General features: G+C 45.4%; 1 protein-coding gene across 1 annotated transcript in view; it reads left to right on the forward strand.

Annotated features, from left to right (window-relative positions):
* ZNF236 (zinc finger protein 236) overlaps positions 1 to 18,983 on the forward strand; it is a 159,739-nt gene that overhangs the window by 131,292 nt on the left and 9,464 nt on the right. The window contains exons 26-29 of the mRNA XM_037738147.1: positions 2,203 to 2,362; positions 12,074 to 12,271; positions 17,553 to 17,682; positions 18,506 to 18,682. Of these exons, the coding sequence (XP_037594075.1) occupies positions 2,203 to 2,362; positions 12,074 to 12,271; positions 17,553 to 17,682; positions 18,506 to 18,682 (665 nt within the window). The remainder of the gene's footprint in view (positions 1 to 2,202; positions 2,363 to 12,073; positions 12,272 to 17,552; positions 17,683 to 18,505; positions 18,683 to 18,983) is intronic.

Below are 18,983 nucleotides of genomic sequence, written 5' to 3' on the forward strand. Positions count from 1 at the left end.
ATCTTCAAAAACATTAGTCATTTATTTACTCTTTCCTAAATATAGATTCTGAGCATTTTTTTTTTGGAACTTGAAGTGGCTTTTTTTTTTTTTTTCTGATTAAAAAAGTAATATGTTAAATGTAAAAAGGAAATAAAAGACAATTCAGATAATATAGAAGAATATAAAAAATAAGGTAAAACATAAAACCCAAAGCTTTAATCCCGCTATCCAAATGGAACCACAGTTAACATTTTAGTGTATATATATTCTTCTAAACCTTTATATGAGTGTATAAGGTACATATTTATAAATTTCTGCAGAAATAAGTTCAGGTACACACTGTGTAGATGAACTTCATGAGGAACATTATGTTGTATTCATGTTTTCAGTAAGTAGTATGGAAATTTTCATGCCCTTAGTCACTGAGATTCTTAGATGAATTCCTACCAGTAGAAGTTGTGTGTCAAAGGGGTGTACATTTTTACATGATTCCTTGAGCTAAGATGCCAAAAAACTTTGCAGAGTTTAATTAGGAAAATTATGATGATACATTATGATTAATTATAATGAAGATTTTATTGGACACTGATTTTTAAAGCAGGAAATTTGCATTAAGAATACATAAGGTTGGCCGAGTGCAGTGGCTCACACCTGTAATCCTAGCACTTTGGGAGGCTGAGGCAATGGATCACTTGAGGTCAGAAGTTCAAGACCAACCCCACCAACATAGGGAAACCTCATCTCTACTGAAAACACAACAAATTAGCTAGGCGTGGTGGCATGCATCTGTAATCCCAGCTGCCCAGGAGGCTGAGGCAGGAGAATTGCTTGAACCCAGGAGGTGGAGGTTGAGGTGAGCCAAGATCGCACCATTGCACTCCAGCCTGGGTGACAGAGCAAGACTCCTGTCTTACCTGGTGGGAGGTAACTGAAACATGGGGGTGGGTCTTTTCTGTGCTGTCTCATGATAGTGAATAAGTCTCACGAGGTCTGATGGTTATAAAAAGGGGAGTTTCCCTGCACAAGCGCTCCTCTCCTTGCTGCCATCTATGTAAGACGTGACTTGCTCCTCCTTGCCTTCCTCCATGACTGTGAGGTTTTCCCGGCCACGGGGAACTGTAAGTCCAATTAAACCTCTTTCTTTTGTAAATTGTAAATTGATAAAGACGGGCATGTCTTTATCAGCAATGTGAAGACAGGCTGATACAGCATCCCCTCCTCAATTCTTAACTTGCCTGTTAGGGGCTCGTTAGTTCCCCAAGACATAGAGAAACGGCCCTCTCCTTAAAGCACAGGAGCCAGCAACATCAGCCATGCCTCCTGTCATCAGCCATGGTTTTAACTGTGTATAAAATATGTTTAGAATCAGTGCTGATTGCAGCAGATCAAGTTGCATGCTGAATTATTTCCATCAATTCAGCATTTGCAGTAGATATTCAGATCCTTTAAGCTGCTGCTTCATCCACTCTCATAGCTAGAGGTGTGCTGGGCTGGTAAAAAGATTTACAGTAGTTTTCTATAGCATAGCAAAATTGTATATGCGTTTCTAAGCAAATAAGTGTTTTGTATACATACACACATGTAGAGACTCTGAGATGTAATTTATATAGGTTTACCCATTTATTTAAAGTATACAACTGAATGGTTTTCAGTGTATTTACAGAGTTGTACAACCATCACCATGATCTAATTTTAGAACATTTCATCATCTGTTAAAGAAGCATGGAGCCATGAGCCATCACTCCATGTTCCCCTCATCCCCGGCCTACCCTTACATCTGCCCCTGGCAACCACCGATCCACTTTCTGTCTCCGTAGATGTGTCCATTCTGGCTATTTCATAGAAATATGATTATCCGTGTGGTCTTGTGTGACTGGCTTTTTTCATTCCGTGGAGTATTTCCAAGGTTCCTCCATTGCTGTAGCATGTACTAGAACTCTGTACCTTCTTATTACTAAAGAATATTCCCTTATACCACATTTTGTTTGTGCATTTATCAGTTGATTGGCATTTGGATGTTTCTGTTTCTTGGCTGTGGGTAATTCTCCTGTGGACATTTCTGTACAAGGCTTTGAGAAGACTCTGTTTTCACTTCTCCTCAGTGGCTGGGTCACATGGTGACTCTGTGGTTCACTTTTTTAGGAGCTACCAGCTTGTTTTCCAAGGCAGCTGCACCATAAAAGATCTTTTAAATTATTACTTGTTTTGCTGATTTTCAACTTCTGAAATAGTACGAATCTTTTGCCAGGGTCAGCAGTTCCCAGCACTCCTCACGGATCCCTCTCTCTCCGGCCAGGGTGGAGCAGGCTCACCACAAGTCATACTAGTGAGCCACACGCCACAGTCTGCATCTGCTGCGTGTGAAGAAATAGCCTACCAGGTACGGGACATTCCTTCATCCACAGAGCTTTCATTGCTTTTTAAACAGATTCAGAAGGGAAGGTAGTAGAGGGTCAGGGGGTTGCTGTGTGGCCCAGGTGGCTGGGGCTGGGGCTGACTTCTGAGGTGCCCCCAGCTGAATCCTGAGTGGACTTAGGCTCTGCGGAGCATGTGTTAAATGACGAGTATAATATCTCATTCATTTTGTTATTTGTTTCTTAGCGAGTGAGGTTTTAGTACCACAAAATTAGATGTAGCCACCAGTGATCTAATTTTAAATTTATTAATATCTTAATATATTTGCCTACCAATCAGACCTCACATAGCCAGCCACTGCACTCAGTTCTTTCTGCAGATTTTCTAGTAACACCTTTGCTGATTCTGTTAAGTGTCATCTAATTTTAATATACGTGTATGCGTGCACGTGCACACGACCTATTTGTCATTTGTCTAGCCTTTTTTCTTCAAATGCATGTTTTTGGGGGCCAAAACATTTAGTAAGCAGTAGTCTAAATATAGAAGAATCTAAAAACTCTTCTTAAAGGTTTCAGGGTCAGAATTAAAGCACAGATGATGAATAATCTCTGAATATAGGAAGCATTAAACATTTTTAGCAAATGAGTTTTCAAAATAATGACTTACTGGTTTTTCAGTAGGACAAGGGCTTTTTCACGACGAGGTGAGATGTAACCAGCACTGGGGATGTCCTGCAATTTGGCCTGAGGAACCAGAGCTCCTCCCACTGAATTTCAGTTTGTGTAACTTTAACACATTTGTGTCTGGGGTCCCCAAGACCGCCCTCAGGTTTGATGATACACTCCAAGGTCTCACTGGATTCAGAGAAATCTGATATACTCTTGGTTGTGGTTTATACTTGTGGTTACAGTGGAAGGGTGCAAATTAGAACCAGCAGAAGGAAAAGGCACATTGCGGGGGAGTCCAGAGAACCCAGGTATAAGCTTCTTGGTGTCTTCTCCCAGTGGGGTTGCATGGACACTGCTGATTCTCCCAGGAACGTTGTGTGACAGCACCTGTCAAGTGGCACCAACTTGGGAAGCTCAGCTAAGCTCTGGTATCCAGAATTGTATTGGGTCAGTCATGTGGGCATGACTGGGCTTACCTGTGCAGTCTCCAGGTCCCTGCCTCTCCAGGTCAAACTGATGCAGTGGCCCAGGTCCTCAAACAAACAAAAATAGGCTTTCACCATAAGTCACATCATCAGCACAAAATGTGTGGCGTTGCCCAGGGTCCTGGGGTTGAAAATACTCTCTTATCTGTAAATAACAGGATGCTTATTGGGGATGTCTCGGGAGCTGATCGAGGGCACTATGGAGTGTGCAGGGTTTGAGCACCTCAGGCCTGGTGAGGTAACTGTTGACTGCACACATTCATCTAGACAGAAAAAGCACTGGCATCTTGGTCATCTTTTTAAGCTCCCTTTCTCATGATGCTTTGTAGTGAAAGCTTATTAGTCTGGTATGTTTCAGAGAGTTCCTAATTCAGTTCCAAGGCACACCTTACCTAATTCCTATATTTTATGTGACTAGTAAATGAAACTGCTTTGCTATTTTTTAACATTATGATTTTAGCATTTGGTTTCATATAGCTAGAATAATGTTTGTAGAGTAATCCTATGTTAAGATTAGTTTGAAATGTCCCCATTCAAGTGATATATTCCATTTTAACTTCTATTTGAGTAGTAGATGGTAATGAGATAAATCAAATATTAAAACTTGGTCTAGCTTGTATTTTTTTTTTTCAGTATTTGACAGGTTAATATAAAAATGAAGTAGATAACTAATCTGTATGAGTGAATACAGGCCTACCTCAGAGATATCCTGGGGTCAGTTCTAGACCTCTTGCTTTGTTGTGATCATTGCAATAAAACAATTATTACATGTTTTGGGGAGGGGCAAAATATTTAGTAAGCAATAGTCTGAATATAGAAGAGTCTAAAAACTCTTCCCTTAAAAGTTTCCAGGGTGAAAATTAAAGCACAGATGATGAATAATCTCTGATTTTAAGAAGCATTAAACATTTTGGCAAATGAGTTTTCAAAATAATAACTTACTGGCTTTTCAGTAGGACAAGGGCTTTTTCACAAAGAAATGAGATTTAACCAGCACTGGGGATGTCCTGAAATTTGACCTGAGTAACTAACGCTTGCAATAAAGCAATTATCACAACAAAGCAAGTCATACTAATTTGCTGGTTTCCCAGGGCATATAAACATTATGTTTATACTATACTGTAATAACAGTGTTCAGCAGCATTGTGTTTTTTTTTTTTTTTTTTTTTTTTTTTTTTTGAGACAGAGTCTCACTCTGTCGCTCAGGAAGGAGTGCAGTGGTGCAATCTCAGCTCACTTTAACTCCTGTTTCAACCTTCCAGGTGGCTGGGATTACACGTGTGCACCACCACACCTGGCTAATTTTTGTATTCTTAGTAGAGATGGGGTTTTGCCATGTTGGCCAGACTTGTCTGGAACTCCTGATCTCAAGTGATCTGCCCACCTCAGCCTTCCAAAGTGCTGGGATTATAGGCATGAGCCACCATGCCCAGCCAGCATTATTATTATTTTTTTTAATGTACATACCTTGATTTAAAAATACCTTATTGCTAAACTCCAGATGGATTAAAGTCTTAAGCATAAGACCTAACACCATAAAAACCCTAGAAGAAAATCTAGGCAAAACCATTCAGGACATAGGCGTAGGCAAGGACTTCATGACCAAAACACCAAAAGCATTGGCAACAAAAGCCAAAATAGACAAATGGGACCTAATCAAACTCGACAGCTTCTGCACAGCAAAAGAAACAGTCATTAGAGTGAATCGGCAACCAACAGAATGGGAAAAAAATTTTTTGCAATCTACCCATCTGACAAAGGGCTAATATCCAGAATCTACAAAGAACTAAAACAGATTTACAAGAAAAAAAAAAACACGCCTATTCAAAAGTGGGCGAAGGATATGAACAGACACTTTACAAAAGAAGACACATATGAGGCCAACAAACATATGAAAAAGTGCTCATCATCACTGGTCATTAGAGAAATGCAAATCAAAACTACATTGAGATACCATCTCACGCCAGTCAGAATGGCGATCATTAAAAAATCTGGAGACAACAGATGCTGGAGAGGATGTGGAGAAATAGGAACACTTTTACACTGTTGGTGGGAGCGTAAATTAGTTCAACCATTGTGGAAGACAGTGTGGCGATTCCTCAAGGACCTAGAAATAGAAATTTCATTTGACCCAGCAATCCCATTACTGGGTATATATCCAAAGGATTATCAATTGTTCTATTATAAGGACACATGCACACGAATGTTCATTGCAGCCCTGTTTACAATAGCAAAGACTTGAAACCAACCCAAATGCCCATCAATGATAGACTAGACAGGGAAAATGTGGCACATATATACCATGGAATACTGTGCAGCCATCAAAAACGATGAGTTCGTATCCTTTGTAGGGACATGGATGAAGCTGGCAACCGTCATTCTCAGCAAACTGACACAAGAACAGAAAATCAAACACTGCATGTTCTCACTCATAGGTGGGTGTTGAACAATGAGAACACATGGACATGGGGAGGGGAGCACTACACACTGGGTTCTGTTGGGGGGAAATAGGGGAAGGACAGTGGGGTTGGGGAGTTGGGAAGGGATAACATGGGGAGAAATGCCAGATATAGGTGATGAGGAGGAAGGCAGCAAACCACACTGCCATGTGTGTACCTATGCAACAATCTTGCATGTTCTTCACATGTACCCCAAAACCTAAAATGCAATTAAAAAGTGAACTAAAAAAATACCTTATTGTTAAAAATGCTGACGATCACCTGAGCCTTCAGGGAGTGCAATCATTTTGCCGGTGGAGGCTCTCGCCTTGATGTTGATGGCTGCTGACCAATGAAGGTGATGGTTGCTGAAGGTTGGGGTGTCTATAGCAATTTCTTAAAATAAGACACAATGAAGTTTACTGCATCTATTCTTCCTTTCATAAAAGATTTCCGTTTCATGAAAGGAAAACTTTGGAAGCGAGACATGAAAACAACATCCATCTCTGTATACCTCCATCACAGCTCTTGGGTGAGCAGGTGCATTGTCAATGAGCAGGAATATTTTGAAAGGAATCATCTTTTTCTGACCAGTAGGTCTCAGCAGTGGGCTTAAAATATTCAGTAACCATGGTGTAAACAGACATGCTGTCATTCTGGCTTTATTGTTTCATTTGTAGAGCACAGAAAGAATGGATTTAGCATCATTCTTAAGGGCTCTTGGATTTTGGAATGATAAATGAGCACTGGCTTCAACTTAAAGTCACCAGCTGCATTAGCCCCTCACAGGAGAGTCAGCCTGTACTTTGAAGACAGACACTGACTTTTCTATAGCTATGCAAGGCCTAGGTGGCATCTTCTTCCACTATAAGGCTGTTCTGCCTGCACTGAAAATCTGTTGTTCAGTGAAGTGACCTTCATTGAAGATGCTGGCTAGATGTTCTGGGGAACTTGCTGCAGCTTCTCCATTGGCACTTGCTGCTCCACCTTGCACATTATGTTATAGAGGCGGCTTCTGTCCTTAGTTCTCCTGGACCAACCTCTGTTGGTTTCCAGCTTTCCTTCTGCAGCTTCCTCAGCTCTCAGACTTCATAATGTGGAAGAGAGAGTCTTGCTCTGGTTTAGGCTTTGACTTAAGCGAAGGTTGTGGCTGTTTTGATCTGTCCAGGCCATTAAAACTTTCGGCTTATCAGCAATAAGGCAGTTTCACTTTCTTATCATTCGTGGGCTCACTGGATAACACTTGATTTCCTTCAAGAACGTTTCCTTCATTTCACAGCTTGGCTAATAGTTTGACACAAGAGGCTGCACTTTCAGCCTACCTCAGCTCTCTCCATGCCTTCCTCATTAAGCTTAATCATTTCCAGCTTTGGAAGTGAGGGTTGTGTGACTCTTCCTTCACTTGAACACTTAAGAGGCCATCGGAGGTTTATTAATTGGCCTAACTCCAGTATTGTTGTGTCTCAGAGAACAGGGAGGCCCAAGGAGAGGTGGGATGGCCAGGCGATAAAGCAGCCAGACACAAACAACGTTTGTAGATTGTTTGCCATTTTATGTAGGCGGGGTTTGTGGTGCCCCAAACAATTACAGTAGTAACATCGAGGATCGCCGATCACAGGTTACTGTAACAGATAGCACTATAATGAAAACGTTTGAAATGTTGCGAGAATTACCAAAATGTGACACAGAGGCAGGAAGTGAGCATGTGCCATTGGAAAAATAGCACCGAGAGACTTGCTCGAAGCAGCACTGCCACAGACTTTCAGTTTGTAAAAATGAAATGGTATCTATGAAGGGCAAAAAGAAGCAAAGTTCAATGAAAACAAGACATGTCTGGAATTATCGAGAGAAATTCTGTTAGATGTTTTCTGAAAATTTCCCTTGTTAGGTGGTAGCACTGTTTGCCAACATTAATTGGTGTTAATCACTGTCTAATTTCATCTTAATGCTCTCTTGACACAGATGGAATGCACATGGGCGCTTCCAGGCTCTGACCTGGGCACTGACCAGAGACTTCAGACCCATGCCTGGGTCTGCCTGTGGCCTGTGCATCTGGGAGGAAGCTGGGACCCGTTTGAGCACACTGGGCTTATCTGAACCCACTGTAGAGTGGCCAGGAGTGCTGGCTGTAGCCTCTGGTGATGTGTGTACATCCCTGCTCCCATGCTTTCTGGCCAAGAGATCTCAGGCAATCCTAGGTCTGTGTGATGGCCTGTTTTGAAGACAGACATAGTAGTTCACACCTGTAATCCCAGCACTTTAGGAGGCCGAGGCAGGAGGACTGTTTGAGCCCAGGAGTTCGAGACTGCAGTGAGTTGTGCTCGCCACTGCGCTCCAGCATGGGTGACAGAGCGAATTCGTGCTTCAAAAAAAAAACCCTCATAGTTAGGACTGCCTCATGGTGGTCAGAGTTTGGGCAAATAACGTTCCCTGGCACTGAGCACAGGTCTCGGCCCAAAGCAAGTGCTCAGGTGAGGACACTACCGGTGGTGGTGGAGCGGCTACAGCCCGGGGCTCACCCCACTCTCTAGTGAAGTCCCTAGAGCAACTATCGTTGCTTTTCTTTTTAAAAATCTTTTTCTTCATGGTTCATCTGAAGAGAAATCCATCCTGATCTGACAAGGTGTGTGCTTACAATGTAAAATCGTCTTTATCCTAAGAGAGCCATTGACAGTCTGCCCCCTTACTCAGCCTGTCTTTACAAAAAGGAATGAGCTAATTTCTACCTGACCCTTCCCGTAAGGATTAAGAGACCTGACCTAACTTGGTTAGCAACTTCAAGCTATTACATCAGCGGGGAGCTGCTGCAGCAAACTGCCTTTCCTCCTCCACTCACTGCTTCAGGGGCATGGCCTTCTTTTGAAGCTGGTTTTGCTGGAGAAAAGAGACGACACTGGCTGGCCAGCTGTCTGAGGCCAGGCTCCCACTGGGCGTGTGGTCTTATGTAGCCAAGCCCTCCCCACAGCCTTGAGGTGTCTAAGTGTCAGGGCCATTTTACTCATAAGGAATCTATGATTTAAGGGTAGCTTTGAATAACTTACAGTCATCCTGCCAGCAGAGAGAGCTGGCGTTTGAACCCAGATCTGTCTTACCCCACTCTTCATGTCTTAATAGAAGAATATCGTTTTGAGCATTTACACCTGGATTTCCTGTTACTTGAGCTCAGCTGGTCTCAGCTGGGCTATTTGGTAAGGGGCAGGTTTTTAGAGGGAGGTTTGGGGTCAGAAGGCTGATCATGTGCCCAGGTGTGTGTTGTGGATAGTATTTCTCTGAAAGCTGCCTTGTTTGAATTCAGCAAACATTAAAGTTCCTGCCAGTGCTGGCCGCTGCACACAAAGAATATTGGATCAGCACTGGGTCTCTCTGGGCTCATTAGGAGGTGGATGTAAGGCTGTTTTCCTCCCTCTTCTGCTTTCCAAAAGCCACACTCCTCATGCTTGGGAGGTGGTGTTCATACACGCTTCTATCCTCCTGCCCCCACATGGAATAACTGTTGTGGGAAGCAGATGAGATGATTTCTAGCTGTGGCCGAGTTTATGTTTCAGGCTGAAAAGTCACCTCACACTCATTCTCTCACTGATTTCCCCTTCTCTTTTGGAGAAGTATGATTTTAGCAATATTCTATTAATATAATTGAGTCTCTTTCCAGATTTTCATATATGTGTAATTATGAAATTCAGGAGAACATTGAATATTTCACAGTAGTAGCAATGATTCGGAAGCTTTGCTGTGGTTATGCTGAAAAATATTTTGCAGAAATAGTTTTTGAAGTCTTGTGTGTTTGTCTTTTCTTGAATGATCTGGACCAGTTAATGAATTCTCACATCTCATGAGTAAAATTTTTGGGTGAGAAACAATTTTCTGTGTGTGTTCATCACCATGACTACTGGGGGATACTTGGCAATACTGATGGAGGACATGAGGCAGCTCCATAACTACAAGTTTTTGCTTGAGTTGATGTTCTTCAGCATGTATTTATCTGCAGTTACAGAACCAGCCTTCAGTGTCATTTATTCCTGTGCTTATCAGACTTTTTTGACACACATAGAATGTATTTATATGCAGTGACCTGAAACACACATGTTTCTGTCATTTTTGTTTACACTCACAGACATGTGTAGATACACACCTGACAGATGTCATATTATAGAATAACACCTACAGATATTCACGTGTAGATGCACACACCTGACACAGGTGTCATATTATAGAATAACACCTACAGATACTCATGTGTAGACACACGCACCCGACACAGGTGCTATATTATAGAATAACACCTACAGATACTCACATGTAGACACCTGACACAGGTGTCATATTATAGAATAACACCTACAGACACGCATAGACACACACACCTGACACAGGTGTCATATTATAGAATAACACTTACAGATACTCATGTGGAGACACACACACCTGACACAGGTGTCATATTATAGAATAACACCTACAGATACTCATGTGGAGACACACACACCTGACACAGGTGTCATATTATAGAATAACACTTACAGATACTCATGTGTAGACACACACCTGACACAGGTGTCATATTATAGAATAACACCTACAGACACACATAGACACACACACCTGACACAGGTGTCATATTATAGAATAACACCTACAGACACGCATAGACACACACACCTGACACAGGTGTCATATTATAGAATAACACCTACAGATACTCATGTGGAGACACACACCTGACACAGGTGTCATATTATAGAATAACACCTACAGATACTCACATGTAGACACCTGACACAGGTGTCATATTATAGAATAACACCTGCAGATACTCATGTGTAGACACACACCTGACACAGGTGTCATATTATAGAATAACACCTACAGATACTCATGTGTAGACACGCACCTGACACAGATGTCATTCTATGGAATAACTCCTGTCCCAGGCATCTCACATGGCAGCCATGTCTTTTCTGATCCTTCTCTTTTGTTTCCTTTTTTCCAATTTCATTCTTTTTTTTTTATTACAGCACCAATTAATAATATAGCACCCTGTAGAAATATTTTGTTGTTGTTTAAGTATTTTTCTTTAATTTTTATTTATTTCTTATATTATATTCCCAAATTAATGAAAAAGTATTTGATAAACTGGGAATAATAAAAATGTTAACCAATCTCGTTAATTTTCATTGTGATTGTTTTGTTAAGCTGTCTCATAGAAATTTGCATCTGCAAAATTGAAATCTGTTGTTTACAAAAGCTGAGTCAGCCAGGTGCAGTGGTTCATACCTTTAATCCCAGCACTTGGGAGACTGAGGCAGGAGGATCCCTTGAGTCCAGGAGTTTTAAGACCAACCTGAGCAACATAGGGAGACCCTGTCTGTACAAAAAAATTAGGAAATTAGCTGGGCATGATGGTGAGGTGGTGAGTACCTGTGATCCCAGGTATTTGGGAGGGCTGAGGTGGGAGGATTGCTTGATCCTAGGAGTTTCAGGCTGTTGGGAGCTGCGACTGCGCCATTGTACTTCAGCCTGGGGAATAAGAGCAAGACGCCATCTCAAAAAAGAAAAAAAAAATCGAAAAGAAAAAAGGCTGCTTAATAAATTCCTCCTACTGTTTTCATTATTTTTTCAAGTGGTGGTGGCATCCCATTAAAGTGATTTGAAAACCTAACTCGTTGTGATCCACAGTTTGGAAAAAATGATTTAATTCTATTAAAGGTTAAAAACACTTTTTGTTATTAAGAATTGCTTATCTAAAGCTACTACCAGCAGCAAGCATCTAGTGAATGCCTGCACTGTGCAGCCCTTGGCAGGTAGGTGTTTCTCTCAGGAGGACCAAGCACGGACTGGTTCAGTACTTAGCCTGGAGTAGCCCGGACCGTCCCATTGGAGCTGGGATTTGCACCTGGTCAGGCGGCACCAGAGCTCATTCATTACCTGCTGTTGTGTGGTCTCAGTCTTGCAGGACAGTGTGTATTCTGGTCTCATATTGCGTGGAAGGTGCCTCTGGCGAAATTACCCTGATACTAGGACATGCAATGTGGGCTCAATGTGTCCGTGCTAGGAATGTCCTTGTTATCACCGTGGCGTGTGTCAGTTCACAGACTGCACAAGTCCAGTAGAGTACATGGAAAGTCACAGAATTTCTGGCCCTTTCCAGGTAGCTGGCGTCTCTGGAAACCTGGCCCCGGGCAGCCAGCCAGAGAAGGAGGGCCGGGCCCACCAGTGCCTGGAATGTGACCGCGCCTTCTCATCGGCGGCGGTGCTGATGCACCACAGCAAGGAGGTGCACGGCCGGGAGCGCATCCACGGCTGCCCCGTGTGCAGGAAGGCCTTCAAGCGCGCCACGCACCTCAAGGTAGGCCCACCGTGCCACAGCGCAGCTGTGTATCCCCAGGCTGCTAGAGATGCAGAGTCTTAAGATTTAACACCAGCCGGGAGTCTAGCTATGGCAAGACAAGATCTGAAAAGCTTCTCTGTATGTGTGTTTTTGAGGAAAAGGTCAAGAGATGTAGGTGTATTGTTGGGTTGTAAGAGGTCCGCTGGCTGTGCAGATGAATAGATCACGTGTTCGCCTGCAAGTCATGGTCAGTTTCCAATACAAATTGAAAGAGCATTGAAACACCCTGTCTCCCTTGTTAGAGTGGCAAAAATGTAAAAATCTGTCAGCACCTGTTGTCGAGGCTGTGGGGAAACAGAGGCTGGCTCACGTAATTGATGGGGAGACTGTCACTTGGTAGGACTTTATGTAGGGGCATTGGGCGGCCCTAACAAATGCACGTGTGCTCACCCTGGGGACCAACCATGAAGATGCTCCTTCAGCCTCCCAAAGTTTGGCTGCCCACGCTGTCCACTCAGCAGAGCTATCACACAGTGGGGACTGGAGCACCCACGAGTTGGAGGCAGAGGATGCATTTGGGGACATCCCCCTGGAGGGTGTTGTGCCGTAGTGGAGGGGAGGCAGAACCCCAGCAGGCGATTTGGAGGTCCCCCAGGGCCGTGTGACCGGGTGCTCTGACATCCAGCCCAGGGCGCTGTCTTCATGTGAAGGGAATGGGGTGCGGAAGGGTGGAACACTGAGGAGTGTGCAGCACGGGTGCCTGGCCAGCACCACTCCAGCCCAGTGGCCAGGGCCCCCATCAGCACCCACACATCAAGCTGGCGTCTGTCCTTAGCAGTGTGGGATGAAAATGGCACTTTTCCCAAAAGCTGCATAACATCCATAACATGAGAAAAACAGACAAATTCCAAGTGAGGCATGGCCTGCAAAATTGCTGACCAACTGTGCCCGGGCTGCACAGAGGGCGGAGCTATGCCACACTGGCTGAGAAGGAAAGCTGCGCTGGGAAGATGGTTGCCTGGACCCTTGGGGCTCCTGTTTATGTTGGGGGCGGGATTGCCTTTGGCCTTAGTGTGTTTGTTGTCTTTTAATGAGTATAGGACTGGAAGAAGGAAGAATCCTACTCAAAGGAGAAATTCCTGTCCCAGGAACAGGAATCCTTGTATCCCTGTGACCAGACTGGCTTTTTTGGAGTGTGGATTAGAGCACACAGCATTGGATGTATCGCAGACCAGTGGTGTCAGCGGTGACAGCCCTGTCTGTGGCTCCTCTCCCAGGGTCCCTCCAGGGGCTGGTGAGCCCTGAGACCCTCACTCCTCCCTCTCTGTGCCTGAAGGAAGCCTGTCACTTGGCTGCTTGGGTTCTTCTTTCTTTTTTTACTTTTACTTTCGGTTCAGGGGTACAGGGGCAGGTTTGTTGTATAGGTGACTCAGGTCACAGGGTTTTGTTGTACAGATTGTTTTATCACCCTGGATGAAGCTTAGTAGCCAATACTTATTTCCTTGCTCCTCTCCCTCCTTCCTCAAGGAGCCGCCTGCATGTGTGCATTGCTCCCCTCTGTGGGCCCACATGTTCTCATCATTTAGCACCCACTTATTAGTGAGAACATGTGGTATTTGGTTTTCTGTTCCAAGATGGATTGAAGACTTAAATGTAAAACCCACAACTATAAAAACCCTGGAAGACAACCTAGACAGTACCATTCTGGACATAGGAACAGGCAAAGACTTGATGACGAAGATGCAAGAAGCACTTGCAACACAAGCAAAAGTGGACAAATTGGATCCAATTAAACTGAAGAGCTTCTGCACAGCAAAATCAACTAGCAATGGGATTCTCCCTTTTCACACCTTCTGGTGAGCTGATGGCCATTGGGCTCTGCTGAGTCCCCACCAACTTCAGGGCACAACACCGCCCCTTCTTAGAAATTCACAACTCGCTATAGCAGAACCAGACCGACAGGTGTTAGAATAAGAATGTATTAACTCCAGCTGATGGCAGACTTACTTTATGATGAAGTTCGTTCTTGAGGGACACTTGTCATTGTCTTGAAGAACACGTTCCAGGGAGAACTAGGTTACGGTCAGATGTTCAGCATTATTCTATTTCAGATGACATAGCATGCCTGTGTGCTGTTCCGTTTCTCACAGTTCAGTTGAAAAACCTGCCCAATCTCATTTCTAAGATCCTTCTCTAGGTTCCTATCTTCTCTCTTTCTTAAGAGAAACTTTCTTAAGACCTAATAAAATGTGACCCACCAGACCACTTAAACATCTGAAGGCATTTCTGAAGTTGTGCTGTTTGTCAATCTGAATGTAGTTTGGGCATTTCTGAAACTCCTTCCTCACTCACAGAGAGGTTGTTAGTTCCCATGGATTACTTATAAAGAGAGCTGATCTTACCCACTTGAAGTGAACTTTTCTCCTTCTGCACTCTCCAGCACCCTGGTCTTCACATCGCAGGCAGGCAGGGCACCGTTCTGTCTTCTGGCTAGACTATTGCATCTGAGTTTTGTCTAGACAGAATCACGGCTTATGCATCGTTTTGCATAAATGGGCAAAAAGATGAATGAAACCGTAGCTGCAAACCCTGTAGACTTTCAGAGAAGGCCATGAGTAGGATCACCCTGACTGGGAAAGGAAAGTGAATCGGATTGGAAGAAAACAGGTAGGCTTATGTTTAAAAGTTAGAGTCCATTTCTTCAGGGGTCCATGGTGGGGGCCCGCCCAGCAGGTCACTGTGAAAAAGTGGTTAAAATGAGGACGTCATGACTGCCCAGTTAAGATATGAAAGGTGGCCATTCCTCTGGTCTCTACACAGCTCTGCCCAGCTAGTCCAGTGTCACTGGCCCTATGGGAAACTCTTCAGTGCCACTACCTGGCTGGAAGCAGTGGGTCCACACGCCTCTGTCTGGTGAGGCTCTTGAGACGGGGTCACTGCCTCCTCTCTGCAGCCCACATGCTGCTCTCAGGCCCTCAGATCCAGCCCTTGGGCCCTGTCTCCCACCCTCCTGGAAACTCCCGTTCTTCTTTCTTATGCAAATCACCCAAATAGAGGATGGTGCCTCTTGCTCATGCCTCTCAGAGCCTTCTTGGTTCCTCCGTGGCACCTACAGAAAGGCTTGGTGATGACCATGTGAGGAGATGGTGAAGGAGGTGGCCTCATCTGTCCAAGAAGAGCTCAAATCAGGAGGGGCATGGCTGGCCCTGGCCACAGAGCTGGGACAAGCCAGGCAATGTTCGAATCCCCTTCTGTGGTCAAAGGAGGGGATGGGCATGCTTCATGTAATGATAAAATGGTAAAAATTCAAAATCGAGGCAGTGTACAGGGCTGCAGAGTAAGAAAGAAAAGCGGCCACCACGCACAGGCTCCCTCTACCCTGCCCTTGTTCTCTGCTCCCTTTGGGCTGCACCCCGAGGGTGTCATCCACCAGAGCTTCTGGCTCTGCCACCAGGATGGAGAAGAGCAGTCTAAGCCCTCTCCCCTCTTTGCTCAGTTTATTCATTCATTCAATAAATACTTCAGAACTGCCTGAACCTCATGCTGAGGACATTGCCTGAGCAGACAGGATGTCCCTGGCTGTGAGCCACCTTCAGGGACATTTGCCAGCAACTCCAGATGCTTCCTTCCTCCAACTGGAGTACCCCTACTTCATCCAGCTGCCCTATGCTGCAGGGTAAGGCCTAACTGCTCCCTTCGAGTAGTGCAGCTCGTCGGCATTTTTTTTAGAGCCACCAGCATAGAGTGACAGCTGCCTGTACTCTTTTACCACCACAGGAAGTCTCTCTCTCTGGTGGACAGAGACACAGAAGCCACGGTTGTAAAAGCTTTCCCTCTCAGCCCACCAGACAGTCTGTCCCCCATGGATTCTCTCTGTCCTCCTTTCAGCTGAGCAGACAGTGAGTACCTGCTGTATGCAAAGACAATGGTCCCAGAAACAGGCGGCTCTATCCTCAGGAGGCTTAGCACTCAGTGTGGCTGCAGTTACATCCAACACAGATCAGGTGGAAACCCCAGGCGGAGTGGGGGAGGAATGCACTCTAGCTGTTGATGGTGATTGGTGTCGTCCGGGGCGGTGTAGTCAATGGTCGGGCCTCACCTGCAGTCCTGGCTCTGCCAGGTCCTGTGGTGCTGGGGAGGCTCCCCCACCCACCTCCCAAGTTTGCGTTTCCTACCCCGCAGCTTTCATTCCCCCACCTCCCAGGCTGTGCTGGGCCTTGAGCAGTGCGATGTACACAGCTGGAACAGAGGTGGTCATCGCAAACACAGGAATCGTGTACCTTCCCTGATTTCTGCCCTAAAGGGTAGAGGTTAGCTCTAAAGACTGGGATTCTATCAGGATAGTTATTACGCTTGTGAAATTTTGGGAAATAACCACATTACACATCCTCAGGTGACTGCAAGGACGGCAGCTATCAGATCTTTCAGAAATTTGTGATCACGTGAATGCAGTATCTCTGTTGCCAATCACATAACATGAGAAGGGAACAGTTTCCTCTTGGTTTAGAAGCCTCTGGAGCCACCGTGAGGCAGTCATCATATCACAAAAGAACATACAAGGAATCACGGGCAGTCCGTGAGGACTTGTGGGTTAGAGTCACAACATGTCCCGGCTATGAGCCACCATGAGGCAGTCGTCATATCACCGGAAGAACGCACTTTGGAATCACGGGCATTCCGTGAGGACTTGTGGGTTACAGTCACAACATGTCCCGGCTATGAGCCACCATGAGGCAGTCGTCATATCACCGGAAGAACATACAAGGAATCACGGGCATTCCGTGAGGACTTGTGGGTTAGAGTCACTGAATGCGTCCCAGCTGGGCGCCGCAGGGCCTCACAGAGCTGGCCTTGGGCAGCAAACTATGTGTGGCCTCAGGCCACAACACATGGGTGGACTCGTATGTGAAATGGGGACAGGATCCCCCGAAGCCAATGGAGAGAGCTCACCTGGACTCCTGCACTAGGCTCATGGCTTGATGTCCTTGGTCTTGGTTAATCTTGGTGACAGCTGATGAAGGAGATGCTTCTACCCCTATTTGGGACACAGATGTGACCGGGCCACATAGCTAGTAGGTGGTAAAGCTCAGATGGGGACCAGGGTCTCCCTGAGAAGCCCTTAGCCCGTCACCCTTTTGTCACTACCGATGGATTAAAGTCCTTAAGAACACAAATCACAGATTAGCCTTTGACATCCCTGCCACTGACGGGAACTTTGCAGTGATTTGCTCTCTCTTGTTTCCAGTTGTTAAAACTCCATTTTGATCTCGTTTCTTGGTTTCTGTGTGTTGTCTCCCAGGAGCACATGCAGACGCACCAGGCCGGCCCCTCTTTGAGCTCCCAGAAGCCAAGAGTGTTTAAATGCGACACTTGTGAGAAGGCGTTTGCCAAACCAAGCCAGCTGGAGCGCCACAGCCGCATCCACACAGGTAATGGGGAGGGACGTGCTGGTTTCCTTACTCCTTGAAGTAGACATCATGGGTGAGGAAACAGAATTCCACCTGCACAATATTCACAAGTGATGTAATGCTTTGTTTATAAAGCAGGGGCCACATGTTTGTTTCCTCTTATTTTTGACCTATTTGTCATCTTAACTAACTTTTCACCTGGAAGATTTTGCTGCTTACATTACGACCATAGGAAACAAGCATCAGGCAAGGCTCCCGTGCCGTGTCTGGGATATTGACCATGTCACCTTCCTCCTGCCCTCCTGCTAGAGCAGACAGGCGGCCCCCTGTGCCTGGGTCCCACGTCCTCAAGTCACCGGGGAACTTCATTTTTAGTCTTCCTCTTCTGTCTTAAAACTTTTTTTCTCTACTGGCTTTTCCTACACCACCTAAATCTGCTCAAACCTTTTGTCTTAGAGAAAAAAAACACAGAACAAAGAAACAAGCTCTCCCATCTCTCTGCCTCTCGGCTGGGATATGATAGCTCCACGTCAGCCCTTCTGTCTCCGCCCTGCCCTGACAGCACATCATCCTGGGCTCATTTCTGTTGTGATCATCTGACGACTACCCACTCACCGTGGGCCGGGGCTTCCGCAGGCTCTCTGGTCCCTCCGCCCCATCTGCTGCGGGCCAGGCTCCCTCTGGTCTCCCCATGGCTCCTCCAGCCCTTTGTTCAGACGACAGCCAGGCTGAAAGCCTAAGAGAAAAGAGAAGCCTTCAGGCCCTCTTGTTCACACCGCAGGGCTGAGCCCAGACGTCCCCTGCACTCTTCTTAGAGACATTGACATGTGCCGTTTCTGCACAGGGGAGCGGCCATTCCATTGCACGCTTTGTGAGAAAGCCTTCAACCAGAAGAGCGCGCTGCAGGTGCACATGAAGAAGCACACGGGGGAGCGGCCCTACAAGTGCGCCTACTGCGTCATGGGCTTCACACAGAAGAGCAACATGAAGCTGCACATGAAGCGGGCGCACAGCTATGCTGGTGAGGAGGCCGCGCCTGGGAGTGCATGCTGTTTGGCTACCTGAGATGCACTGTGTGTTGCGGATACATTGTTTCCTTCAGTTCGCACAGTGATTGTGCAGTGCACGTGGCACTGCCTCAGTTGTATGGACTGGAAGCCTGTGCTTTATTTAATTTTTTTATTTCCATAGGTTGTTGGGGAACAGGTAGTGTTTGGTTACATGAGTAAGTTCTTTAGTGGTGATTGTAAGGTTTTGGTGCACCCATCGTCTAAGCAGTACACACTGCATCCTATTTGTTGTCTTATCCCTCACCCCTTCCC

This window comes from Cebus imitator, unplaced genomic scaffold (genome assembly GCF_001604975.1).
Source record: "Cebus imitator isolate Cc_AM_T3 unplaced genomic scaffold, Cebus_imitator-1.0 Scaffold49, whole genome shotgun sequence".
Classification (NCBI taxonomy): domain Eukaryota; kingdom Metazoa; phylum Chordata; class Mammalia; order Primates; family Cebidae; genus Cebus; species Cebus imitator.